Source organism: Talpa europaea (assembly GCF_964194135.1).
Source record: "Talpa europaea genome assembly, chromosome: 11".
In the NCBI taxonomy this organism is placed as follows: Eukaryota; Metazoa; Chordata; class Mammalia; order Eulipotyphla; family Talpidae; genus Talpa; species Talpa europaea.
This window is the reverse complement of record NC_140078.1, coordinates 71,357,132-71,384,964: the sequence shown is the minus strand read 5'-3', so window position 1 is coordinate 71,384,964 and position 27,833 is coordinate 71,357,132. Positions and strand designations below refer to the sequence as shown.

Sequence of the window (27,833 nt, the reverse complement as noted above, 5' to 3'; positions counted from 1 at the left end):
TGAGTGAAAGAAGATATTGTATACGGGCCTCCCCCGGTGGCGCAGTGGTTGAGCGCTGGGTTGCGAAGCTGCCCGCGGTCTCTGCAGCACTGGTTCGATCCCCGGCTGCTCCCCGGCCACCGGAGGAGGGTCCCACATGGCGTGCAGACCTCTCCTGCCGCCCGCTGCTCCCCTCAGCAGTGTACTTGGGTCCTTCTGCCTGCTCTGCTTCCTGCTCTGGCTCTGGTGAATTCTCTCACCCTCCCGCGCTTCTGACTGTACCCAGTGCATGTATAAACCAAACAAACAAACAAACAAATAAATAAATAAAAAAAACATGCCTCTATAAAAAAAACATGCCTCTATAAAAAAAAAAATTAAAAAAAAAAAAAGAAGATATTGTATGAGACAACCCAAGGACTCATATCTCCAATACATACTACAAATCAATAAAAGATAAAACAACCCCGTAGTTCAATAGGCAAGAGACCTGAACTGGCATGTCACAAAGGCTCCAAATAACAAAGTAATGAGATGTCTCAGATTCCTGAGAACCTGTTTCCCAGGACACCACTCCCAGATCTAGCCGATCTATGCTTTTTTGCTATCTATGCTCTTCAGCCATCAGGGAAATGTAAATTTTTTTAAAGATTTATTTATTTATGCATATAAGAACTGGGGTACAGGCCAGAGGTGCGGGAGGTGAGAGGATTCACCAGAGACAGTGGGGAACAGAACAGGCAGATTGGCGAAAATACACTGCTGAGGGGAGCAGCAGGCGTGACAGGAGAGGTCTGCTGAGCCATGTGGGTAGCTCCCTGGCTGGCAGGGGATCGAACTCATGCTGCAGAGGCTGCAGATAGCTTCATAGTGCCGTGCTTAACCCCTTGCGCCACCAGGGAGGCCCACGGAAATGTAAATTTTAAAATATTACTTGCTCTATCAGAATGACTACAACAAAAATGATAGACAATACCAAATTTCAGGGAAGATGAGGGACTGGAATTCAGACACTACTGGAGGAGCACACATTGGCACAACTGCCCCAGAAAACTATCTGGCAGTACTTTTCTGTGACCTGGAAGTTTCACTCTTGAGAATATGTGTCTCAACTTAATGCCTGTATACAACAGTGTTCCTGACAGCATTATTTGTAATGGACAGAAATGGGAAACAACTGAGAAGTCCTCAACAGCAAGTAAACAAATGGGAGCATGTTCCATACAATAGTGGGAAGGACAAAGTACAACCACATTATGGCAGATGACTCTCAAAAACTTAATGATGATGGGCCTCCCTGGTGGCGCAGGGGTTAAAGACAGTGTTATCCAGCTATTGCCAGCCACTGCAGCATGAGTTTGATCCCAGGCCAGCCAGGGAGCTACCCACATGGCGCAGCAGACCTCTCCTGCCTCGCACACTGCTCCCCGCAGCAGTGTATTTCAGTAGATCTGCCTGTCCTGCTCCCTATAATCTGGTGAATGGTCTCGCCCCCTGCACCTCTGGCTTACACCCCAGTTCCTGTATACATAAATAAATAAATCTTTTTAAAAAAACAAACCTTAATGGTGAACAAAGTGGCCAAATAAGAATTTATACTGTTGGGCCTCCCCAGTGGCACAACGGGTGGAGCACAGTGCTATGAAGCTGTCCGCAGCCTCTGCAGTGTGGGTTCAATTCCCAGCCAGCCAGGGAGAAACCCACATGGCGTGGAAGACCTCTCCTGCCTCGCCCGCTGCTCCTCTCAGCAGTATCTTCGGTCCTTCTGCCTGTTCTGCTCTCCGCTCTGTCTCTGGTGAATTCTCTCACCCTCCCGTGCCTGACTGTACCCCAGTTCTTGTATAAATAAATCTTTTTTAAAAAAGAATTTATACTGTACAATTCTATTATATGAAGTTCAAAAACAGGCAAAACTTATCTGTAATGACCTACAGGGAAGTCTGAGGGAGAAGCCACTGATTAAGAGCAGGCACATAGTGAGCTTTAGGAACTAGTGACAGTCTATTTGTTGACCTGAGTGGTGGTTATATTAGCTTTCTCTGTCTTTACTCATTTAGCTGTACTCTGCACACCATACTTTTCATAGTGCTATTCTTTCATAAATTAAAAAAAAAAAAGAGGTAAATAAAATTGCCCTTACCTAGTTGGAGCCTTCATATGCATCTCTTGATAACTGAGCAGGCAGGTGCTCTTCATCCGACCCCTTAGCCCAGACTTGCATATGCATTTGCAGCCTGTGATCTCTAGCGCACGTCTCAGACATGGGGTCAGCACCTTTAAGTACCCAAGAGGTTAACCCAAATCCCCATCCTTCATTGCCTTCGAAATGAGTTTTTCTCCTCTTAAATACTTTCCCTTCTTTGAGTAACTGTTCTAGCTCCCACCCTCCCCCTTCTCCTACCTTGCCACATCCTGTGTCTACCATCCTTCCAAGCAGCCACTAAGAACACAGGTGTTTCGTCAAATACAGTTCCTTACCTGAGTTCTCTGGCTAATGATTTTCTCTGGTGGTTGAGAGACCATCATCAAGGTGTTTGTTGAAGGGGTTCTAGAGTCCGAGAGTCTCTCGGAGTGTCTGTGTGCTGGCCAGTATTTAACTTTGTCAGCCGGACCTCCTGCATCCCTTACAAACACGTGCAGGGGCCTCGGAGAATCCTGAAGAAGAGGCAGGTGCTTTTGATCCTCCTGCCATTAGGCCACATTTGTTTTTCATAGGTCCCAGCACTGGGATAAACGACACAGCACAGCCCTGCTCTTCCCAGGTCAGTGGATTCATAATAACAGTGGACAGAGCAAAGCACAGAAGCAAATGTTCCTGCCTCAGCTTCCTGAGAACCTGTGATTTTCACTGTGCTTTTCACCATTTTGGAGAATGGTTCTCTGCCTTCTGCAGTCCACTGAGGAAAATCATGACCGGAAGTCACAGTATCTGACTAGATGTGTGGAATCTAGTTGGATAAGAAGCGTCTTGGGTAAAAAAAATGAAAGGAATTGATGAAAACTACTCTGACCAGTGTCTGCCTATGAGTTACTGACTCTCCTCCCCTACTCATGGTGGCAACCTTGGTTAACTTGGGAACATCGGCCCCCAGCTGCCCTCAAAGAATACAAAAATCTAACCCTCGCTTTTTTTTTTTTTTTGCCCTACTATAATTACCAAATTTCTGCTGAGGCTGCTTGAGAGGTCAGGACAAGCCACTGATGAGCTGAGGCTTCAGCACCTCTGTCTATCCTCTCCCACCACCACCTACAATCATAAGGGAAGCCTGTTTCCAGATGCCTGTGATTTATTTCCAAAGGTGAGTTGCAGCACATAGGAAAATACACATGGCTTTTCAGTCTACATTTTTACAGAGAAAATAGATTCTGTCATTGGCTTTCTGAGTGCCATCACCCCATTCTGTGAGGCTCCAGGGTAGATGGCCTATCTCCAAGAGCCTGCTTTCAAAGCAGCAGCTTGGCCAAGGCCCCTGGGGGCAGGAACAAGGGGCAGCGAATCCCCCCACCATGGGTGCAGGTGGGGAGCACATGAGCAGCACTCATTGCAAAGCTAAGGCAAAGAACAGAGCTGGTGGGAGGTGCCCCCCTCACCCCAGGGACACGGCTTGCTGAAACCCAGGACACAGACCAGACAAGGGTGGGGATGGGGCCTCTGGCCCAGCCTGGAGCAGCAGCAGGACTCTATGTGCATGTGTGTATGGCGGGGGGGGGGGAGAGGGGGCATGCTGAAGAGGCAGCCTGCAGGGAGGTAGAGGGGCTTCAGCTCACATAGTCTCCCTGCCCCAACACAGCTCCCGGAGCGTGGTCCCCAATCCTGCACTTGGCCCCTTGAATTAGCTCTATTTCAGATGGGAGGGTTCAGCTCAGGTGCCTTCCACTACCACCTCCCCTCACACTGTCAGTGCAAAACATTCTTAGGGCCCAGCCTCCAATTCCCTGCACCCTGCCCAGGGCTGCAGGGAAGGGAGGAAAGGAAAGTGCTAGCTGGGGGCCTCGCCCAGCAGTGGGAATTCTTTGCACATCTCTCGGACAATCATGCGGTCCATCTGGCACTGTGGTGAGGCTTCCTCCTCCATTAGGATGCGTCGCAGCGTGGCCTGCAGGTCGGGTAGCCGGTGGCGGTGCTGCAGGTAGGGTGTGGAGCGGACCACTGCATGCATCAGGGAGAGGTACTCCATGCGCAGCTGTGGGGAGAGCAGGCAAGCTCAGGGACCTCAGAAAGGCACTGCAACTGCCACCAGAGGGGGCCAGCACTTTCTACCAGCTCACATCAGTGACGATCAGGGTTGTACCCCCAGAACCCAAAATGTACCTGACACAGAACTGGCCTTTGATAGTTGTTGAATAAGTGAATGAATGAATCATTCCAGTCACAGATAGTTCCAGAATGTGGCTGACCCAGGGTGCCCATCTCTTGGACAATCATGCAGTCCATCTGACACTGTGGTGAGGCTTCTTCCTCCTCCATCAGGATGCGTCACAAGACTTAGACTTGGCAAGAAGCAGCCAAGGGCGCCCACCCTTTAATGCTAGATCGTCACGGGGCTACTGTCAGGGAGCCAGAGGCCCTCTGCTGCTCACTTTATCCTCTCTCCTGGAAGATCTTATCCACACCCACGGCTTCAAATAGTGACCCACAACTATTTAAAGCTCTCGCCTAGACCTCTCCAGTGAGCTCAAGGTGCGAATAGCCAACTGCCCATTTTTATCGCCTGCATATCTCAGAGACCTCCAATTCATATATCTATCATCAAGTTCATGGTTGTCCCCATGTTCCCAAAGGTGAAGGATTTTCATGTTCTTTATCTTAATAAAGAGCTCTGCTGTCCATTCAACTGCACAGGGCAAAGACAGAAGGACACTCTTTGATCCTTCCTCCCTGCACCCCAAAACCAACCCATCTCTAAGACCAGGCCCTTATCACTTCCGGCAACCCCGCCCCCAACTCAGCCCCTCAGCACCTTGGTTTAAACAAGCTCCCGCAGCCTCTCCAGTTTGATAACCAATCAGTTTCTTGGGCTCACTGAGACCCCCAGTCCATGGACCTGAACCCAGCACATTTTTCTCTGTCAAACACTACAGTCTGTGTCTGCCTCACCACCCCTTATTGCTCTCCTTGTCTTTCACTAGAGGGGTCAACACCAATTCTATCCGCCAGCATCTCCCTGCGAGCTCCCAAGCCCAGTCAGACCAAAGCACCTGCTAATCCAATCCTAGTGTCCGCGGTAGATACCTACAGAAATTCACCTGCACAACCTCAAAGGGACATGTGGCACTGCCTGGGCCTCCCACTGCTTTTTTCTGCTGTGTTCACTCCCTTAAAGGACCACTGCCACCTGCTCTAGATTTCTAGGTTGTCTAAACCTGAACTGCCTGGTTAGCTGGCCTTGTGCTTTGTTGAGAAAAGAAGCAATCCTTCAGAAACTCCTCTTCTTCCCCTCTCAGCATCCGTTCCCCGCCTGCTGCTCTGGCTCATCGGGCCATCCCTCCATATGGGCCCAGACCCTCCCCCGCTGCCTCATCTTCTTGACTCCCGCAGTGGCCCATTCTTCCCAAACATGGACCATTTCTCTATACTTACTGGATCATTCTTCCGGCTCAGACACATGAATTGGCATCTTCAGCCTTTACACACTCTCCCTGAACCACATCTCCCTCCAGCAATTCCTTTTCTCTGGCCCCCTTCACAGAAAAACTCACAAGCATTATCTCCATGACCGCTTTCAGCTTCTTCCTCATTCCTGCCCTTCTCCAACTCAAAACTCTTTCTTCCCACTCAGATTCTCTCTCCTCCACTGTCGTAGCTCGTCAGTCACTGCTGACCTCTGTGTGGCAAATCCAATGGCCGAGTGTCAGCCTTCATCTTACTGAGGGTCCTAACTTCGGAGACCCCTCATCTCCCTCCTCCAAACATGTGGCTCTGGGCTTCTGCTCTGGTGGTTTTCCTCCTGGGTTCCTCATGCTGGCTGTGTCCCTACTGTGTCCCTCGTCGAGGCCCGCACTTCCTCATGCCCTGTACGTCTCACTCCCTAGGTGACTGCATTGTCGCAGGCTTCCCATCACAGCTGTGTCCAGACAACTCTGCTCTCTCCAGTTCGAACTTTCAGCCCACTGTCTCCCTGGCGTCCTCTGTTACCTGGTATCTCCCTTCTTAATACTGACACAGCAAAACACAATGGTACTTTCCCCAAAAATGTTCTTCCCACTTCAGCAATCGGTTCCGCATCTACATAGTTGCTCCAGCTTCCTGTTGGAGCCACTTCCAACATGGCCCTAACTTGAATCCATCTCCCATGACCATGCCTCTCCCCCGCCCTCCCCCAACCCCCCTGGCCACCTGCACAGCTGCGGCTGGTTCCTCTGCTTCCTCATGGATGACATTCCATTTGGGATGTCATTTCCTTTCCTTGGAGAAGAGTGCACAACCTCCTGCGGCTGCTTCCAAGGCTTTGTGTAAACTCAGCTTCCCCTTTCCTCACCTCCCTCCACTCTGACTCTCCATAGAGTTCACCTCCAGATCACTTCAAGGTTGGCTCCTTTGGGTCATCAGGGAGAAGTGCCCCATACTCACCAGGCTCCAGCAGCAACCCCATCCCTCCTATCTCTCCCCTGCCCTCCAATTTTGTTTCACTTTCCATACAGCAACCATCCCTGCCGCAGCCACCTCCAGGCACCTTGTCTCCAGGTGACAGGTCCGCGATGTGCCGCACAGTGATGTCAATGAGCGCCATCATGTCTGTGTGGTAGAAGATGGCGGCCGTGGCAGAGCTGGCGAACACATCCTGCAGGAACTTGAGGATGGAGTGCGGTGGCTGTGGCTCATGTTTGAAGATGCGCACAGGATCATCTAAAAGGCAGGGGAGGAGGGTCAGGGTATGAGCTGTCTTGGACATCCCAGAGTCACCCCAAGGGGTTTTATGGGAATCATGGAGTCACAGGACACTGAAGTGGCACAGCACAGATTCCTGGATCCTCACCTCCTCTGTTCAGGAGCAGCAGCAGCTTCTCAGAGAAGATCTTGACATTGGCATGTTTGCTCAGGGCAGCCATGATGACGTTTTGGTCAGGAGCTAAGGAAGGACATGGGTGTAAAAAACAGCAGAGGCTGGGCCTGGAGGGCCCCCCAGGCTGGTTAGCTACCCGCTGCCAGGGCCCCACCCCTACCTGGCAGATGTAAGTTGAGAGCCAGAAGCAGGTTCATGCAGAGATCCGGCAGCTGCTCTGTGGTGTCCAAGGGCAGCCCATCCTCGACAATACTCAGCAGGAACTGGGCGAAGGGTGTGCCCAGGTGCTCTGGGAGAGGGGCACATGGAACTCTGCAGCCCTGTCCCTTGTTCACCCACACCACCTATCCTCCCTGGGTTTCTGTGAGCCCTAGGACACCCTACCCTACCCATGGCCAGTGGGTCCCCAGGTCCTCGGACCATGGGTCCCAGCTCAAGGGGTTCCCTGCAGCCAGCTGGTCGTGACCTGCCTTCTTACCATAGTGTGCATAGGGCACTGCCTCCCCCATGGAGAACACCATGGCCAGGATGAGGGCGGAGTAACAGAGTTTCTGGTGATCTAGGAGGGCAAGGCAGGCAGTGAGAGCTCCTACAGATGGCAGGATCTCCCTCACCCCACCAAATGGCAGGGAGCTCCCCTTTCCCCCTTGCCTCACCCTGTGTGTCTGTCTGCATGTCCCGGGCCAGCTCCACAGGAAGAACAGATGACACCAGTGTGGAGATGATGGCAGCATCCAGGCTGCACATGGCACCGAAGCACTTGAGGAGCAGCAGCCGCAGCGACACCCGGTGCTCCTGACAGAGAAAGCTGTGAGCTCAGTGCCCAGAATCCCAGCCTCTGCAGTCCCTCCTCAATACCTTCCCTGTCTTTCACACACCATTTGGTAATAGGCCACCAAGGCCAGGACAGACTCGAATTCATTTCTCTTGCACATTTTCTTGCAAACTTCAGGGTCTGCATCAGTCTGCAGGGAGAAGGAAGTATGGCAGTCACTGAGGGAGCTCTGTGTACTTTACAGGGCAGAGTCCTAAGCGCTGGAAAGGGATGGAGGAGCGATGCTGCTCCACACACCGGAGGACACACACGGACCCCCACCCTGTACCAGAATATGCAGCAGCTCCTCCAGGTAGCAGCGGATGACAGTCTCATCCTCGTACAGGGCCCAGCTGCGCTGCTGGGCGTCGTCCTTCCGCCGAGCCAGGTCTGCGAAGATTACTTCTAGTCGCTGCTGGTCATGGCAGACTTGCCCTGAGGGCAGGGCAGTGCTCAGGTCCTGTGGGGAGAGGGCAAGGCATGGCTCAGCACACTCCCTGTCCATCACCACCTCTACACAGTCCCCAAGACCTGCAGCCCAACCCAGAGCCTAAGGCCATGGGCATGATGAGCTCCAGGCCAGTGGCAAGCAATGGTCCTCCTGGGACCTGTAAGAACAGACTCTGGTTCTCTACACCCTTCCCCCTCAGGCTCTCACAAAAGACCTGTTCCTATGGCCCATCCCTCAACTTCAAGGCTCTCAGGGACACTGGCCAGGTTCTACACTCCCCTCTCCAAGTAACTCCACTGACACCCAATCTTGATAACCTCCTGAGCCATGAAACACATCTGTGGGGGCTTTCTAACATCTTGCCTCTCCACCCAGACCTGGATAAACATCTTCCATGAAGATACTCATGCATTCTGTCACTGACTGAGTGTGCCCAACCTCCCATTCCACAAAGTAGCAGCAGGCCTGACATCTACCCACCTCCCATGTTCCCCTTAAACCTTACCAGCTTGGCAGGGCCCATCATACCCAGGACAGGCAAGCCAACTGACCCACTGCTGGCCCACCCTGAACCAGAGCTGAGGGAGATGCAGAGCCTGAAGGAGGAACCTCTGGTGCATCTGGCCCCCATGTATAGACTGGGCTCACAGCCCTCCAACTCTGCTCCCTGACCGACAAATGTCCCAACCCTAGCAAAGAATTCCACCCACCCCATGATGCCAACACACCTCATTCACATCTGAGTCAGCATTTAAGCATCCACCATAGCTTTCAAAGCACCTATTTCTGTCCACTGTCAAGGCCAGCAAGGCACTGTCCTCACTCACGTCCTATGTGCAATCCTTCCCTGCAGCAGGAGAGAGCCCAGCCACCCACAACTTGTCTCACCTTCCCCCAAACTACATGTTCCCTCCCTTCCAGCCTTGCTGGCCTTGTTCCCCTTCTTCCTGTGAGCGAATCTCGGTCTGCCTCATGGCCCTTGTTCGGGCTGAGCCTGTGCCTGGAATGTTCTTCCTTTCTCTCTCAAAAATCAGCTCAAAGGTTCCTAGAACCAGCACAAGCTTAACAAATACCTGCAGGTAAAGGCTGGACACAAGTGTGAGGGTGGGAATGGGGCAGGGGTGGCAGGGCGGCCTGAGAATGGGGACGCCCCTGGCCCTGCTGCCCACCCTCACCTTGCCCTCTACCAGCGAGAGGAGGACCTGCTCCATGACAGGTGAGCTGGCCGGCACGGAGGCCTGGATGTGACCCACCACGACGCCAATGGCCACACGGCACAGCTCATGGCTCAGGCCGGTGTTTCTCCGCACGAGCTCCATCAGCTCTGCCCCGATGGTCTTGGGCACGGCCGTCTCAGCCACCGCCTTCTCCTCTGTGGTCCCCAGGCTCAGCGCACCCAGGGACTCCAGCTCATCGGGGGCTGAGGTTGCATCAACTGCCACCTCCTCTGTAGGGGGTTTGGGGGCTGGCGCCTTGGAGGGAGGAGGCTGAGTTTGGGATACAGTGGTATGGGTGCCTCGGCGGGGCACGGGTGGGGGCGTGGGTGAGCAGCTGGGGCCCTGCTCAGATGAGCTGGAGCCAGTATAGAGCGTGTCAAGAGAGGTGCTGCTGACTGAGGAGCCGCTGGACATAGAACTGCCCCCGGAGGGCGTGGTGTTACGGCCGCCTGTGGGCAGAGAGTGGATGCTGTGCTGGGGTAGCCCCCCAGAGCCCTTACCCCTCCAAGCCCAGAGCCTCTGTCCCCCAGTACAGGGCCCAGTTCCACTGACAGACCCTCCCCACCAAGCCCAAAACCCCCAACTGCCCCAACATGTGCCCTGTCTTCCCCCCAAGCCTGGAGCCCTACGTTCCTGACAGGAGAGCAACCACTCCAAGCACAGGGTGACCCCAAGTCCCCCCACCCTGCTTTCTCACCGCTCCCTGAGACCACCAGGGCCTCACGGTCTCGACGCTTCACAGGTGGGGGTGGTGTTGTTGGTGCTGCTCGGCGAGGCTGTGGTGGGATCTGGGAGGACAGAAATGGGATCTGGGGAAACAGGCTGCCACCTGGGTTGTGAGCCTGGCTAGGCCCTGAGCTCCTGGCATGGGCAGGGCTATAGCTCTGGGTTGCTTTACTGATCCAAGTGGACCCTTAGAGCCTCTGGATAAAGTCTTATGCACCACCCAGCTCTCTTCTCCAGGATGTTCTCACCATGTACCTGGTAGAGGCCTCCATCTGCCCCAAGATACTCAGAACTGGGCAGGCTGTGTTGCCGCTCGAACCCAGTTCGACACACCCCATTGGGCTGCCTGGCAGCAGCGGCATCCAGATGGTGGTCACTGGTGGATGGTGTCATAGCTGCAGGGTTGGAGGCTGAGGGGCCTCTGCGAGACAGGGTCTCCTTCCGGTGGTGGATCAGCTTCCTGATGGAGGGGAAGATTAGTGGGGGGTTACCTCACGACTCCCAAAATCCTCATGTGTTCCCTGCGGGATGCTGGCCCTCACAGCCCAGCCTCTCCTACCTCCCACAACTCCATTCGACTCTGTACCACCCCCAGCCCTGTCCTTCACACACCCCTAGTACTCACTGAAGGACCCAGCCAACCCCAGGCTCACTGGGAAGTCCCCTCCCCGCCCCCACTCACTGGAGGACTCCGCGCTGTTCCAAGCTGTACTTGCCACCATCCCGCATGGCTGCATTGTGCACAGCCTCAATGGCCCGGTCAATGGCTTGGAGGACATCCTGCTCCAGGCCCTGGGTGGGGAGATGGCAAGGGGCCAGTTAGACCTAGGGACCAAGTGGGGGCACTCAGCCCAGACTCAGTGCAGGATGGAACCTGCAGCAGACAGAAGACTACAGATGAAGCCTGAAATACTACATGTGAGCACAGAAAGCTGAACTGGAACATGAAATGGGGCTCTCAAACTGCACCTCAGAGCCAGGGCATGAGTGTTGCCCATGCTGCCACTTTACATATAGGGGCTCCACTGGTCTATGCTATATGTCAGTGAGGTCCTCAGCTAAGACATCTCTGAAAACCAGGGGTCTAGAGCAAAAAATAGCCCAGAGATCCCTAGCCCAAGACCAGGAATACACACCTCATCTGTTCCCAGGCACGGCTCAGAGCCCAGGCTGAGATGCAAAGCAGGGAGCCTCTAGTGTCTGGTACCTTAATAAATCTCTCTGGATCTTGTGGGTCCTTCACAAAACCAAGGTCATGCACCAGAATAGCCCTGTTCTCATAGAGCTTTCGCAGGCCTTGGAAGTTGAGGATGGGCTGAAAGGATTTCCTCTGTTGCCAGCCCTCATCCTCTCCAAGCTGTTTTAGGACTCTTCCAGCCCTACCCTATGAAACAGCAGTTTTGGGTTTGTGGCAAAGGATGGACATGAAAGAGGGTCCCGGTCTCTGCCCCAGTGTCCCCAGTGTCTGGTTTGCCATCCCCAGCAACTCTAGGGTCCAATCTACCCTGTTTCTTTGGCAAAGTGTTAGGAGTAGGGGTGGCAGCTGTGGGACCAGCCTCCTCCATCCCTCCCCATCACTGGCACACATGGTCTGTCAGGCTACACAGAAGCCTCGGAACTGATATGACATCACTCCAGAGCGGGTTTGAGAAGCTGACAGAGGACACAGAGGTCAGCAAAACCCCCAGGTAGTATGGAGAATGCCAGAGTACCAGGGGACAGAAAAGGGAGATAAAGGGAGATTCAGACAAGCACAGAAATTAAGAAAGATAGGCACGGGGGGAGGGGAAGACAGGCTGAGGGAAACAACGCAGAAAGAAATTGAGAGCCAAAGACAGAAGGGAGAGAATCAGAAAAAAAGGAGACACACACATATGGAGAGCTGGGCTGACACAGAGATAGTTAGGAAAACAGAGAGATACACAGAGAGAAACCAAGAGGGAGAGAGGATGGCAGCCTCTCTGTCCTCCCAAACATGCAGCCCCACTCTCCTTGGCTGAGAAGGGGGCCTCACAGGTCCCTGGGGAGAGGCAGACAGGACTTCTCTCAGAGGACTCCAACAAGCCCCCAGCCCCAGAAAGATTGGAATTGACACACTCAGTCCAGGCACTCCTATGAGAGGATCAGACAGAAGGTGGGGGGCCCAGCACCTCTGAAATCGACCCCATGAGGGTACTCCCATTGTATCTCGCAGATCTGACAGGCACCTGAGGGGGTCTGGTCTCCACGTCCCTGCTTAGGCCGCACACCTTCCAGCAAAACCAGATGACATCCTTTTACCCTGCTATCTCTGTTCCGAACTTGGGATGTTTCCTAAAGGCTTCCTAAAGGATGGGGAGGAGGTGTCTGGCAAGAGGCTCCAACCCCTCCTTCCCACTATGGTCAGACTGGAACAACTGGAGCACTGCACCCCAGCCCCCACACCAGGGCTATTCTTGGGGAAACAGGAACTGGAGCTGCCTCCACTGGAAGGAAATGGACCGTAGTCAGACCAGAGGAGTCATGGAAAGACCTCACTTCCTCACAGTGGAGCAGGCCCCACTCCAGGCTAGGGATGAGGAGAGATGCAGTTCCCGTACTTTCAGAGAAAGGAAGACTGAAAGTCAGGGTCTGAGGCTTGAGAGAAGGAGGGGAGAAGAGTGTCAGGAGGGACTGGGATCCTACATTCAAAGAGAGTTGTAGGTGGTAATGGGGTCTAGAAGAGCCTATGGTGTGGCTAAGTACAGGAGGGTGAAAGAAACACAGATTTCAGGGCTTGGGGGATCACCTAGGAAACAGAGGTGTCTAGCCAGAGTCCAAGCTGGAGAGGGGTGAGGACATGGAGGATGGTTAGGAAAACAGGTGGTGTCTAAGGTGGCTGGGTCTGGGTGGTGGAGGCAATGGCTTTAGATAAGGATCTGAGTCCCACCTCCTAGGACCCTCTACCACAGAGTCCATGTTTGCCAACAGACCAGACTTGCTGTGCAGTGACGTCACCTTAGCTCTGATGGACCATGTGTGCCAGTGACAGGAGACGGTTGGAGGTGGCTGATCCTACAGTTGCCACCCCCTACTTCCCAACCCCATGCCATGCAGAATGGACAGAATGAGCCCCGAGTTCCTGGAGGTAGCAAGACAGAAACTGGATCCAGGGAAAGGGTCTCAGGGATCCGGGGAGCTGGTTAGAATTCGGTGGGGCTGGAATCTCACAGCTGACTCTTGAATTCTATACCTATATTGGGTTCCAATGGATCCGGGATCCCAGTCTCAGTTTGGAGAGGTTGGAGTCGTCAGAGTTGGCTGTCAAGGGCCTGGTCTGTGGGGGTGTTGGTTCTTGGGGTACCAGTCCGCATGGGTCTGGGGTTTCAACTCCTTATCTGTTGGAGGCCCCGACGGGCTTAGGGTTCCGCGTTCGGGCCGACGTACTATAATGGGGTCCAGAACTAGTGGCCACGGAGGTCGGGCCGGGGAGGGGCTCACTCACCTGCAGGCGGTGCAGGTAGGCGGGAGGCACGTAGCCCGTCTCGCCACTGCGCGCCCGCGCCGCCAGCCACCAGTGCGCGCTGCTGCGTTCCAGCACCAGGAAGGTCTCCCCCGCGGCGAACGCCAGAGCATTGGGCTCCGCCGAGCGGAACGCGTACAACGCGCGGTACATGGGGACAGGACGGGCCGTGCCGGGCAGGGTGGACGACCGGATCTGCTGAACCAGAACGCCAGGCCGGGAGCGCGTCGCCGCGCTCGCCCCGCCCCGTAACATAGTGCGCGTGCGCGCGCGCGCCCGCCGCAGCCCCGCCCCTGGAGTGGGTCTTCCCACGCACGGGAGCGCAGCGCCCCCTGGCGGTCCCCCAGGCGGCGCGGCTCGGGAGGCCGCTGCTGTTTCAGCCCGCGGTATCTCCGTCTGCAGGCCTCCTCAGAGCCCCAGTCTCGTCTTCTCTGGCCCTTCGTTCGCTTTCCCTGCTCCAGTAGGGAGTGCTGCGGCCCGTCGTACCTTCCGTAGGAGGGTTACCCCCGCAGCCCAACAACACAGCCAGTGTCCGCTCTGAAATCGACCCCATGAGGGTACTCCCACTGCATCTCGCTGATCTGACAGGCACCTGAGGGGGTCTGGTCTCCAAGTCCCTGTTCAGGCCGCACACCGCGCTTGAGTAGCCGATAGGAAGTAAGAGTGAGGCAAGGGCCCTTGAAAACAGGAACCAGACTGGCACATTCCCTGTTCAAAACCTCACCCATCCTCACTCCCCACCCTACCTTCTCTCTTCAACCACCTGCTTCTTCAGCCTCTCTAAGGTGTGTCTTTGCATATTTCCTCTGCTTAGGACACTCCCTCCATCAGAGTATAAGGTCCTCATGACCCATCAGTCACTATACATTGCTGTCTTTATAGAACCACCCCAGATGGTCTTCCCCCTTCTGAGAGCAGAAAGGTGAGCTGCTAATGGGTGAGGGGGTTGGTGCCTTTTGACCTTAACAGCTTGTTGGACCCATTCATCTTTTCAGTCAGCCCTGACCTCAGGTCTCTGAAGTTCACAGTGCCTGGGGTTGCAGGATGGGGCTGGGAAATGGGGTGATTAGCCCAGGGGAGAGGCAAAGGGTCTGAGGAAAAGGAAACTGGGAGTTTCCCATTCCTTTCCAGGGACTAGTCTAGTCACATTTCCCACTGGCAGTCTGAGCTCAAGGAACAGGGGGAGTGAGCACACCAGGCCAGTGCATAGAGGTGACTTGGTTTTGTAAACAGTAAACACTGTCCCACAGTAAATACTGAGCCTTAGAGAGGAGGAGCTGGGTGGTTAAGATGCAGGGTGGATTTGCTAGAGCTGGACATCAGATCCTGTCTTCTTGGAACAGTGTCTGTGCTCTTCTCCCCACAGAGTGCAGTTCAAGACCTCCTGCCACACCTCCCACTCCTCCCAGAAGCCCTCTTAGCACAGTTCTCTTAGGGCTTCTTTGGCTAGAGTTGCGTGAAGGACAAAACTGGCATGGTTGTAGTGGTGACCCGGGCTGGAAAAGAAGAGACGGAAGGTATGGCCAAGAGGGCCACCCTGGCCAAAACATCCCCTTCTCGTTGAGCCCCCACTTCCTGGGACCCTTTATTGCAGAGCTCATGGTTGCCACCAGGCAAGAATCTGATTGCCTGAGGTCCCAGTATTGGTTCCAGGACATCTAACATCACAAGGTTTGGCCAATCAGCTACTGCCAGTGGTGCCAAAGTTTGGCATACCTTCTGCCCAGGCTGGAAAGTTTAGCGTAGTTCTTTGCATGGACGGTGCTGGGACACTACACCAGCATCTATATCTCAGAGGAGCCTGGCATGGTTATGTGTGTTGTCCTTTTTGTATAACCTTGGAATGTTGGTTAGGGGATGAGGACAATGCTAAGAAGCTGGGTCCACAGGGTGACAGCAGTAGCAAGGAGAATGCTGCTAATTCACAACAGAGGTCACAGCACGTATAGTGAGGGTTCTAAGGTGACCTGGTTTTGGACACTGTAAACACTGTGTCCACAGTAAATACTGAGCCTTGGAGAAGAGGTGCTGGGTAGTTCAGATGCAGGGTGAATTGCTAGAGCTGGACATGCCCTGGCAAGAATGACAGCAGCACTATGTACAATTAACAAAAAGATTTGTATTAGAACATTTCACTCAGGGAAGAAAGAGGTATCTGCATCATCAAATGTGGAATGTTGAAGAAATAGTTAAAATAAATATACTCCGAGCGTGGTTGGGGCTGGCTCAGGCTGGGACTCACAGAGGCCTCTGCACATCAGCTCCAGGCTGCAGGGGCCACCACCTGGCCATACTGGCCTCCTTCCCGACGCAGCACAGCTGTGCCTGGGACACAGAGTCTCTCAGGTGCTGGTGCAGCCAGCAAGCTCACTCCCCACTTTCCTCACTTATCTCTGTGACAATGTCTATCAGGCTTTGGAGCCCAAAGATATAGCCAGCATCCTGGCCCTCATGTACCACACTGTCCTCGCCATACAGCCTGCAGGTGGTATGCGCAAAGTCGATCATGCGCACGTCCACTGAGCTGGTGCCAATAGGCTTGTAGGCATAGGCACCAGCAGACTCGTCAGCTGACTCCTCTGACAGGTCCTCTAAGTCCTCAGCATCTGAGTCCAGGGCCACCTCAGGCCACTCCTTGCCATCATAGATGACTAATAGGGAGCTTGAGTAGAAGCGGTAGGACTCTTGTCGTTCCAACACTGCTTTAAGCTCAGTAAGCTTCTTAAGCACAGGGCCCAGGAGCTCACGGCGCAGGTACCGCCCATTGTGGAAGAACTGGAAAAGTGCCTCCTTGAAGCCTTGCACCGACAACTTCCGTCCGTGGTATTTGTTCATAAACATAAGCTGACCACTGCCCACCTGGTACACCTGTGGGAGCAAGACCAGCAGGTTAGATGCTGACAGCCATTCCAGACCCTAGACCCTGGGGTGTGACAGCTATATGACAGCCTGTATCAGATCCTTTTCTTTTTTTTTTTAAAGATTTATTTATTTTATACAAGAACTGGGGTACAAGTGAGAAGCGCGGAGGGTGAGAGAGAATTCACCAGAGACAGAGCAGGGTGCAGAACAGGCATACAGACTGAAGACACTGCTGAGGGGAGCAGCGGGCGAGGCAGGAAAGGTCTGCTGCGCCATGTGGGGTTCTCCCTGGCCAGCGGGAAATTCAACCGGTGCTGCAGAGGCTGTGGACAGTTGTGCAGCGTGGCGCTCAATTGTTGCGCCACCGGGGCAGCCCCAGATCCTTTACTTGTTAAGTACACCAGATACCAACCTCTCAGAGCAACACCCACTCAGGATACAGCCCTCTGTTCTGGGTACTGTCCCCAGCACCTGCTCAATAGAGAGGGCCTAACCCTTTTGTTTTCCTCTCCCTCCTGTCCATCAACTCTGGATTCAGGCAGGCAGGCAGGCCAGCCCCTGAGGGGGTCATCCAGGCATCCTGTTTTCTAACCAGAAAGTGAGTCACTCAAGTCAAATTTGGACTCTTCTGAGAAAATAAGACCATGTGGGGGAGTGGTAGCTAATGGATGCACCAGCCAGCCCTCACCATGGAGAGCACTCCCCTCACCTGCATGCCACACACACGCACACCGATGACTGCAGATGTGCTCTGCTGGCATTTGCGGATCTGGTTGGCTGCCTTCTCCTCTGAAGCATCGTCACCATGCTGGCGTGTACCCATCTTGAGGTCCAGGACACAAGGGACCTCATAGCGGGAAGTCAGGTTCTCCAGTAAGATAAATTCTGAATAGTTAAGGACAATTTTTATTTATTTATTATTTATTTATTTATTTATTTATTTATTTATTTATTTATTTATTTATTTATGCATATAAGAGCTGGGGTGTAGGCCAGAGGTGCAGGGGTGGTGGTGAGAGGATTCACCAGAGTCAGAGTGGGGAGCAGAACAGAACAGGTGGATCCACTGAAACACACTCCTAAGGGCAGCAGTGGGTGAGACAGGTCTGCTGTGCCACGTGGGCCAGCTCCCTGGCCGGGGATTGGACTTATGCTGCAGTGGCTGCAGACTGCTTCATAGTGCTGAGGCTTAATCCCCTGCGCCACCAGGGAGGCCCAAGGACAATTCTTCTAAAGAGGAAGTGCTATTGCACGGGCCTTAGCACTCCTAGTGCATACAGTGCCCCAGAGGCCCTGTCGGTCCTGCTATGTCCCTTTAGAGAGCCTCAGCCCTCTTTTAGGCTAGAGGGCTAGAACACAGCTTTAATGGAACTGGCCTGAGAACGGCCTGGGTCCAGAATCAACAGAGACCTGGAGTCTCAAATTTCTGAACTCAGCAAGATATGGGACCAGGGTCCAAGAGCATAATGTCCCTGAATTAGAAACAGAACATTGAATAAATTCAGTAGCTCCTATGTGGCCTTAAATATGAACTAGAAATACCAGTATGAACTCATGAAAAGTTTCTTTTGCTGGGATCAGTGAACTATGGCCCACTATTTGTTGTACAACCTAAAAGCTAGGAATGGTTCATTCATATATATTTATACACTCACACACATATACAAATATACACACACACGTGTGTGTGTGTGTGTGTGTGTGTATATATATATATATATATATATAAGATTTTATTTATTTTTGCATAGAAGAACTGGGGTGTAGGCGAGGTGCAGAGGGTGAGAGGATTCACCAGAGACAGAATGGGGAACAGAACAGGAAAATCTACTGAAAGACACTGCTGAGGGGAGCAGCAGGCGAGACAGGAGAGGTCTGCTGCACCATGTAGGTTAGCTCCCTGCCCGGTGATTGAGCTCAGGACGCAGAGGTGGCAGCACTGAGACTTAACCCCTAGGCCACTAGGGAGGCCCCTCTTGTATCTTTAAAAGGTCAAAATATACATAATACTTCATAACTTGTGAAAATAAAATTCAAATCTGTGATCACAGTTTTACTGGAATACAGTCACATGCATTCATTCACAATGTTGTCTATGGCGGCTTTCATGCTACAATGGTGGAGTTGTGACAGAATATATGGCTTATAAAGCCTAAAACATTTACAATTTGGCTTTATACTGAAAAGATTAGCAACCCCTGCCAAATGGATTCACATTTGGGGTAGGAAACAGTCACATCTAGAGTACATGGCCCTGGATCATCTTTTCATCCCAGAAAGAAAACCATCATACACTACTGTGATAGTGTCAAAATGATTTGGGAGCCTTTTTAAAAGGCTCCAATTGCCAAACATATAACAATTTAATTGAGCATCAATAAAGATAAATGAAACAGACTAAACTGTCAAATAATTTGAACTCATGGACTCATTGCTAAAAATTCACTGATCACCTTTGGAAGATGTTCAGAACCCCATTCCTAATTCCAAATATCTGGTAATTAAAGAAAAATGAACATTTAACTTGCCTTTCCTATATAAACTATACCTTAGAATAAGCATGTAGTTGATGAAAAAGTTTCTCTTTATAGAATTCCAGTTAATTAACGAGAGAATGAGAGAATTACATAAAGGAAAAAAGGATCTAAGGCAAGGACAATAAAAAAGAGAACAACTTAACTGAACAGCTTCCTGATGGAAATGCATAGTGCCCCTTCTGAAGGATTCTTGCCCTGTTTCCCCTCCTTCCACCCCAAATTGTACTTGAATGTGACCAAGCCTGTAGATCAAATTATCAACTTAATGGAAACCGAGGGGACAGAGTAACAACAAACCACTGGGATATAATCAATAAAATCCAGACAGTGGGAAACTCTACAAGACCCAGTTTCTTTGACAAGAAATTTCCCAGGGGTAGGGGTGGGGGATTTAAACATTCAAAAGATTTAAACATTTCAGCCAAATGCAAATAAACCATCAATAAAAACGTTTATGAGGCAATCAGGAAAATGTGGACACAAACTAGACATCTGATAGTATAAAATTACTATCTACTTTTTAGAACACTGGTATTCATGCTGAAAAGTAGCCCTAACTAACCCTATCTTTTAAAGATACATGCAGAGGTGTAGACAGATGGAATGTATGGCTGAGACTTGTTTCAAAGAGTCCCACTGTGGGAACTTGGGTATACAGATAGTCATCACCCAAGATTGATAGGAGTGGCTAACCTGCAGAACCTAGGTTAACTGGCATTCGGAGGTTCAATGTGTCATTCTATTTTTTTTTTAAAATTTATTTATTTATACAAGCACTGGGTACAGTCAGAAGCGCGGGAGGGTGAGAGAATTCACCAGAGCCAGAGCGGAGAGAAGGACCGAAGTACACTGCTGAGGGGAGCAGCTGGCAGCAGGAGAGGTCTGCGCGCCATGCGGGATCCTCCTCCGGTGGCCGGGGAGCAGCTGGGGATCAAACCAGCGCTGCAGAGGCTACGGGCAGTTTTACAGCCCAGCGCTCAACTGCTGCGCCACCGGGAAGGCCCCTGTCATTCTATTTTTAATGTTTAAAACTTTTCCTACTAAAAAGTTAAAAACATGCTCAATTCTGAGCAATTTTCTTCCATAAGGTTAAAAAAACAGCTTGGTAGCTTAAGGGGGGAGGGAAAGGACCCCACTGTTTCCATCATGTGCCAGTTTGGTGAATCGGGATTGAAAAATCGGCCCGCCACTAACTGTGTGGGGACTTCTGCAGAAGTCTGAAAGCAAACCAGCATCTTGCACTCTGAAGACCCCCTGATGAGGTTGGTCCCTTCACCAGTGCTCTTTACCCCCAGGGGCACATCCTCTCCCCACCATCTGTACTTGTAGATCACCTGTACTTCGCCAATTCCTTGGCCAGATGGAAGCGCTATTTGCCTACAATTTTCACATAGGGTATCCTGGCACAACCATGACCAAAAAATCCAACCCTTCTCTTTGAACTCCAAGTGTCTCTTCACTTCCTCCCCTCTCTCTCCAAGACAGAGATGCCCTGTGAAAAAGGATACTGTACTGGTTCCGATGTTTTGCATTCTCCTTCATTCTCTGTAACTGTTGTTGGTGACACTTCATGCTCCATGGGTTATAGTGTTTAAGTTGGGAACTTACATTCCCCTTTTTCTCTACACTGTAGTACAAGACTTCGGATTTCTTCAGCCACTCAAATTCTTCTTCTAGCTTATGGCTATAAAGAGACAAGGAACCAATTAATCACTATTACTTATCAAAATTCAGGACAAAAGAGCCATGAAGGAACTTTCAGGAGCGATGGGAAGTTTAATATCTTGATGTGGTGGTGATTTCAGCGCACACATTAAATGCTTCAAATGAGTACATTACATCAAAAAGGTGACTGAAAAAACAAAGGGGCTGCTGTTTCTTATAGCGAAGAGAACCCAAGATGCAAGCATAGTTTCTGGCTCCAGCCACACGTCCAAAGGCAGCCTTCACTGTCCCCTTCGTCTAGATAATACCACCCACCCCTGGCTTCTGGTACATCCAGGCTCCCTGATTCCAGATACTGAAGAGTAGGGAAATCTGAATTGAAATTCCATAGGAATAAGTCAGCCTACTCAGCAACATTATATTCAATTTATATAAATTATCTATGTTTTCACAAGCTCTACCAAGGTGTAGCACTTGGAAGGCCCTGCTGAGAGTCCTCCTCTCTGATGCCCCAAGTTTCAAGGATGCCCAAGTGATCATTTTGTCTCTCATTATCAGTAGGCAATCTAAAGTGACAGGAAGGCTCCTGTCTTGGTCATCGCCACACCCCTAGGATGCAGCGCAGAGCCTGGCACAGGCAGTTGCAGAAGTGAGTGACCAATATTTTTATAGCTGCCACTGCAGGTGTTAAAACAGCAAGATCTAGGCAAGTCTCCTGTCCGCCTATGACTTTGCAGGTGTCTCACTTTTTCTTTTTCCTAATAAACCTGTCCTTTTAAAATGTTTAAAAAAAAAAAGCAAAAGCAGGATCTAGTCCAGAGTATAAGAAAAGGTGGGTGTGTCATATGGGAATTGGCCTCCGAGTGGAACCTGCTAACTTCGTTGTATGAATTCTTAACTCCAAGGGGCTGGGTTGTAATAACTAACAACTCCCATTCCATAGAATCCAGGGTTTTCCTCTCAGTCTATACCCACCTCTTCATCTTCTCCTCTTTTCGATGCTGTCGCACCCAGTCCTTGGGGGTCTTTTCCGTTTCTAGGACATGATGTTTTTTGTTTGTCCACCTTAGGAGTTTACTTTTTGGTTCACAGTCTGAATTATCTACATTGTCCACAGTTCCATGGTCCCCTTTTAATGGATATGCTATTAAACACAAGTTTCTGTCTTCATCTTCTTCAAAGCACACAGATACTACACCTGGGAGGGGATGAGGAGCAGAAAGGACTTTTAATTCTACAAGCATATGTGTTATAAGTAACATGATTGTAACATTTGTTTTTTTCTTACCCTGTTCCTTAGTCTCTAGGTTGCCAGAGGCCCCAAACTCATCTGCAAACCTAACAAATATCAAAACAGCTAGAAAAGATGACACCATACAAGACAAGCAATTAGGGAGCAAACATGGCTGAGAGTCTTCCTCTCTGGTGTACTCAACAAGGCAAGAGCCAAAGAATTACAAGACACATTTTTCCATCATTGAAAACGTTTATTAATTTGTATGTAACTCTTCTAATCCTAAAACGTAAAAACATTTGCTGTTTTTATCTTGTAGGAATTTTTAATGGCCTAAACAGAAACTCTTGACAGCCCAAAGACTGGCTTTAAAGCAGAGCCTGAACACAGGGGGAACACAGGTTTGCCTGAGGGGTGCGGAGCATTCAGGGTGAGGGAGGACTGGGCAAGCAAAACAAAATAAAGGAGCAAACAAAACAAACCACACAGCACAACAGACACCTAGCAGAGGCTTCTTGCAGCGCCCCCACATGGGTGGACACTCCAAGCCTTCTGTCCTCAAATGTTACTTTATTGGTCTTTGCAGTCTCAAGTCACAAAAGAACAAAATGAACACAAGGCAAACAGGGCTGGGCCTGGAGCACAGATGCATGGTGGCCTTCAAAGGAGCTCTCCCTTGGAGTCTCTAGAACCTGCCATGTGTAATTTACACAGTCTTTGAGGAGGGGCTGTTAGGCGTGAGCGTTTCAGCAGGTGCCGACGAGCGCCTTACAACCGACTGGCTGAACACCTTTCCTCCCAGGCCTCTCTGGCCCCGGGTTCACTCAATTTGCTCAGTCCTTGCTGCCTGCCCGCTCGCTCGCTCGCTCGCTGCAGGGGAATGCGTGCTCAGAGAGAGACGACACTTCTCATTTGGTCCCCGGCTCTGAGAATTCAGGGGACCACACTTCCCTGTGGCCACAGGGGAAAGGCCCAGGGGAAATAAGGGGACAGGGGCAGCCAGCTAACAAGGGGCCTTTGGCTTTGTCCTGGAAAAAAACAACAGAGAAGGACCAAGTGAGGGCCCCCAACTCCCCCACCCCCACCACAACACACATGCATATTCAGAGTACAGAGAGAGACGCCCAGTACATTCTGTCTTTAAAGAGCATGTTTCAACAATACCAGAAAAACCTAAGTTGTTCAAGAGTCTTTTGTATAACCAAGCAATGCAAATTTAAAATTACTTTAATGGGTTCTTCTTCGATTTACAAAGGATCCCCCCTCCCCAGGAAAGTCCACACCATGCTGGTGGCTGCTAATGTCCCCCCCCCAAATGCATTATAAAAGGGAAAAAAATCACCATGTATGAATCAAATGGTTGCCTTAATATAGCAATTTCGGGGACATTCCATAATAGCAAAGGGCTTCAGCTAATCAGCACAGGCCTCCCACTCCTGCATTCCATCTGACTCAACCCTGCTCCCAGCCTACCTAATCACCCGGACTTCTGGTTTCCTGGAGGACAAAAAGCAGGCGGCAAGTATTCTGTGTAAAATTCTCTCAAAGTCTTCCCCCGCTGTCCCCTCATGGGGGACTATGGGTAACTGTGATCAAGAGAGACCTGAACATAAAACACAACTACACTTCCACCAAAAATAAACTCAAAACAAACACATCCACAAAACAAAACAGAATTGAGCAATCTTACCAGGGCTTGAAAACTGAGGGTGTGAGGTGCTGGGCTGAGGGCCAAGAGGAGGAGGCGGGAAAACAGGGAGCCAGGAGGGGATGAGGGTTCCCTGGATGGCTGCCTGGGCCACGATTCCGTGGCCAGGCCTTCTCCAATCTCGCCAGGTGCTAGCTAACCCTATGGCAGCTGGGGGCTCACCTTTGTACTGGGGAGTGAATTTGCGCATCTCAGCCGGGAGGGTTTCGTAGAACTGGTGCTCCCTTGGGACCAGGGGCTTGCACAAGGTCGTCTCGTTGAAGCGGAGCACGCAGGAGTGACCCCCGACCTGGTGGCCAAAGGGCTCCAGGAGGACGCCCTTGGTGCGGGGCTCCACGTCCATGGCCCTGAAGGCTGGGCTCATCCTCCAGGCGCAGGCGGCCGGGAGAAGGGGGAGGCGGCAGGGTCCAGAGGCCAGTGCGTCCTCCGTCTGTTGTCTATCCGTGCGTGTGTCCCTCTATCAGGCCTCAGTTCCTCAGCTGTGCGGGGCAGGACGCTCTGCGGGAAGCAAACAGTGAGGTGGGAGTTGGAAGGAGCCTGGGAACCACCCTAGAGTCAGTCACCAGCCCTCCAGCTGAAAGACAAACAGCAGCAGCTCACGCGCGGCCCCGCCCACGCCGCCCACTCCAGCCCCGCCCACTCCCTCGGAGACACAAAACAGCAAACAGCCCAGATCTCGCGGGGCGGGGCACTGGGCGGGGACAGATGCCCACAGGGACTGGCTATAGGTGCCCCTAAATAGCTGGCGCTCCCAGACATGGGCGTTAGAAAGCTACACAGTCAAAACAGTCAAACACCTCCTTTTACCACCATGAGGTAAAATCTCAATTTCAATTTGGTATTTGGATTAAATCTTACTTTCTCATAAAACTGTTAAAGTCATTAATGCCCCAGTCTCTCAGTTAGCTACGTATTTTTAATAGATTATTTTTTAGAGCAGTTTCAGGTTCCCAGGAAAATTGTGAGGAAGACGAAGAGATTTCCCATATAGGCCTACTCCCCAACCCACAACAGCCTCTCCTTTTTCAGTACCTCCCACGATACTGGTTACAACTGATGATGAACCAACACCGACATTATCATCACAGTTTACATTAGAATTCACTCTTGCATTTTATAAAATGTATTTAAAGAGACAACCTGCTTACACATCCTCTAGTAAGATTTACTTCCCCAAGAGTCCCATAAGCACCTACCCTGCCCACAGCCAAAGATGTGCCCCATTAACCTTATTAACAGTGGAGCGGGGCCTAGCTTTAATGATTAACGTCTGTGTCTAAAAACAACTGTTCATGGCTGACAAACCCATTTACAAAGATACACAATGTTCTAGGTCACTGACTATTTTAATCGGTTCTATCCTGATCTCCAAATGCTGGGGCACACCTTTAAACCAAAGCTGTGCTCCTGTGGCAATCAAGGGCTGTCTCAGACCTTAGACCTGACTTGGAATCTCAGGCTACACATCACTTCTCAGCAAAACACACCTCCTGTGTGCTCTGTTAATCACTTCACAACATTCCAAGCTAGTTCTGTTTTCTGTCTATAATTTACAGACTACGCAGTCTCCACAAGCATTACTTACAGGGCTTGAGCTATACTTCAGTATCTCTACAGGGTCATTACTGGGAACTCCTTCAGTTCCCATGACTCCAACTGTGGTGCTGACAATGGGTCTGCAGAAGATGTGCCCAGTGTCCTCTGGTATGAGTAAAACACCGACCATATGCTAAGTTCTTTACAGGAACTTACCTCATTTGGACAAGGTACTTTAATGACAGAGACACTATCCTCCCTGGTGCAAACAATGAAGCTGATTTTGGGGAAGTGAAGAGACTCATGCAGGGCCAGGAACAATAACCCACAGCTCCCAAGTGAAGCAACCAGCTGAATGCCCCCATGTAGCTGCCTCAAGGGCCCGTGGTCTCCAGAACTTCTGCCCCAAGATAGTACTCCTATGTACATGGGACATTTAGTTTGTACCATGAGAATGCTTTCATCATATATTTAATTTTCTAGTTATAAAGTAGCCTCCTTTAAAGTGTTGAAGCTGGTGTTGATCTCTTCCTTTTAAAGAGTGGGCCCCAACTGGGCTCAAGGGTTAGGAATCAATAAGTTTTCCTATATGTAAAAAGCAGAAACCCAGAGGTTCTGATTCTCACCTTTACTACCCTCTCATTCACAGAATGCCTCAGAGGACATGTGGAAATAGTTCCAGCACACAACACAGGCAACTAGTACTAAGGATGTTTACATCCCAGCCACTCCTTACTCTCTCAGAAGGTGGCACTCTGGGGCACCTGGCCTCACTGTAAGCGTCTATACAGACCAGTTCACGAGTCTACTAAAAATGGAATACCAAAGGAAAGCTACTGGTCTGCATCAAAGATAGAACCAGATACCGTATTTATTAAACTGTAAAGCAAGACACTTCCTATGGCCCAGAATTCAGAAACACAATCCAAACCGTTCATAAAAGTGTAAAACAGCTTTTGTTATCAGAGTCATGCTACCTATTAATGCCAATCCCTCTCCAACTTTGTTCAGGAATTCTTAAATGTAGTCAATTAAGTGAAAAGTCTCTGACTTCTTTCTTACTCATCCCCACCTCCAATGAAAAAATCTAAAACAAAAACCAGTCTTTCATAGCAACTCTCTAGAGTATGGTTCATGGGTGTGGCTAAAGGTGGAAAGGCCAGGTAAAGGTCTCCACCTCACCTCCTCTGAGGTCCCCAGTGGGTTCATTAGCTGCTGGGTATGACATGGCACCCTGCCACATACCCTCCCTGGTCCCTGCCAATACCTCTGGCAGTCCACAGCACACTGCTCCCAGGAGAAGCTTCATCTTGGGTAGAGAGGCAAGAAAAATAAGGCCCATTTTCACCTGACCCAAGTCTGATGACAGAGAAAACTCCCAAATGTGAGTCAGAATTAGGGAGACAACGGATTATCCAGTTAGCTGGAGCCATATTCAAATCCCAGTTCTGCTGTTCAATTATTTAGGGAGATTCCAAATCCCTGACTCCCTTTAGGTTCCAGTTTTCTGGTTTATAATATGGAGAGGAGAGGCTTAGATCTCTACTCTGTAGACTGTAATCAAATTAGTGAGTGGTAATCAGTATTTTGTTAGTTTGTCTGGATAAAATAGGAAAACAGTAAATATAAGTGCACTACACATCGTCAATCCTGTTTTGTCTTTTATTTAAATGATGTTCATTCTCTCAATATGAACATACATATGGTTTCAATGCACAATATGTTTCTCACATTTGAGGTTGCAGACATAGAAGTAGAGGTTCTATTCTACCATTTCTCATAGACTCTAGCCTGTGGGAAAATAAAGGATCAACTGTTTCCAAGGACATCACCTTCCTCACTAGCAGCCTCAACCTGGCAAGAAAGAAGTATCCAAAGATCTCGCTCTGTTTCATCTGCTTTCTCTGTTCCCCATGTAGTTTGAGCAGTGGGATCTCTTAATGGCTCTTAAACAACTGAGGTCTAAGGCCCAGTTTCCCAGGAATCCTGGAGTAGTAACTGTGAAGTCCATGAGATGTGTGGACCCTCTACCTAGAGACACAAGGAATAACTAAAATATTGGCTTTAGATTTTAACTTCTAACATTGCTTCACATTTGCTCATGAAACAATGAATAAAGAACAGGACATGACTCATCCTAGGCTAGGGTAAAGCCACCTAAACCAACCAAATTGATTTAGGGATCTGCTGGAAACAATACCTTAATATTCTTGACTTTTAAAGTATTGCAAATAAAACAACTATGACTCATGTGCCTCCCTGGTGGTGCAAGGGGTTAAGACACAACCTATGAAGCTACCCACAACGTCTGCAGCACGAATTCGATTCCTGGCCAGCCAGGGAGCAACCCACATGGCGCAGCAGACCTCTCCTGACTCGCCCGCTGCTCCCCTTTGGTCAATCTGCCTGTCCTGTTCCCCACTCTGTCTCTGGTGAATCTTCTCACCCCCGCACCTCTGGTCTGTACCCCAGCTCTTGTTTGCATAAATAAATAAATCTTTTAAAAAAATATAAAACAACTATGACTCATGAAAACCCCTGGGCCCTGAGCTCATATAGCCAGAATTTAATGATGTTACAAACAGGATCTTCTGGGCCCACTTATTCTGCTTTAAAGCC

The 27,833-nt window shown here is 50.6% G+C and overlaps 2 protein-coding genes across 5 annotated transcripts; both read right to left on the bottom strand.

Moving 5' to 3' along the window:
* Positions 1-3,904: 3,904 nt before the first annotated feature.
* On the bottom strand, positions 3,905-13,825 carry NCKIPSD (NCK interacting protein with SH3 domain; the record flags this gene model as incomplete). Of its 2 annotated transcripts, none has more annotated exons than XM_084247986.1 (13): positions 3,905-4,163; positions 6,654-6,826; positions 6,957-7,049; positions 7,144-7,272; positions 7,462-7,542; positions 7,640-7,778; positions 7,862-7,948; positions 8,087-8,257; positions 9,424-9,914; positions 10,163-10,274; positions 10,447-10,651; positions 10,874-10,983; positions 13,655-13,825. In XM_084247986.1, the coding sequence occupies 13 exons, from the start codon at positions 13,823-13,825 to the stop codon at positions 3,960-3,962; spliced, it is 2,166 nt and encodes a 721-aa protein (XP_084104112.1). In that variant the 3' UTR covers positions 3,905-3,959. The 2 variants fall into 2 exon arrangements, with proteins under 2 accessions (XP_084104112.1, XP_084104113.1); XM_084247987.1 differs by having other exon boundaries at positions 10,163-10,253.
* A 2,214-nt stretch (positions 13,826-16,039) lies between these two features.
* On the bottom strand, positions 16,040-24,176 carry IP6K2 (inositol hexakisphosphate kinase 2; the record flags this gene model as incomplete). 3 transcript variants are annotated; one of them, XM_084247491.1, is made up of 6 exons in its annotated part: positions 23,841-24,176; positions 22,025-22,093; positions 21,712-21,934; positions 20,580-20,755; positions 17,244-17,419; positions 16,040-16,540 (listed from the first exon to the last, which is right to left on the bottom strand). In XM_084247491.1, exons 1-6 carry the CDS (start codon positions 24,040-24,042, stop codon positions 16,040-16,042), a joined length of 1,347 nt encoding a protein of 448 aa, XP_084103617.1. In that variant the 5' UTR covers positions 24,043-24,176. The 3 variants fall into 3 exon arrangements, with proteins under 3 accessions (XP_084103617.1, XP_084103618.1, XP_084103616.1); XM_084247492.1 differs by lacking the exon at positions 22,025-22,093 and having other exon boundaries at positions 21,712-21,865; XM_084247490.1 differs by lacking the exon at positions 22,025-22,093 and having other exon boundaries at positions 23,841-24,144.
* Between the last annotated feature and the right edge of the window lie 3,657 nt (positions 24,177-27,833).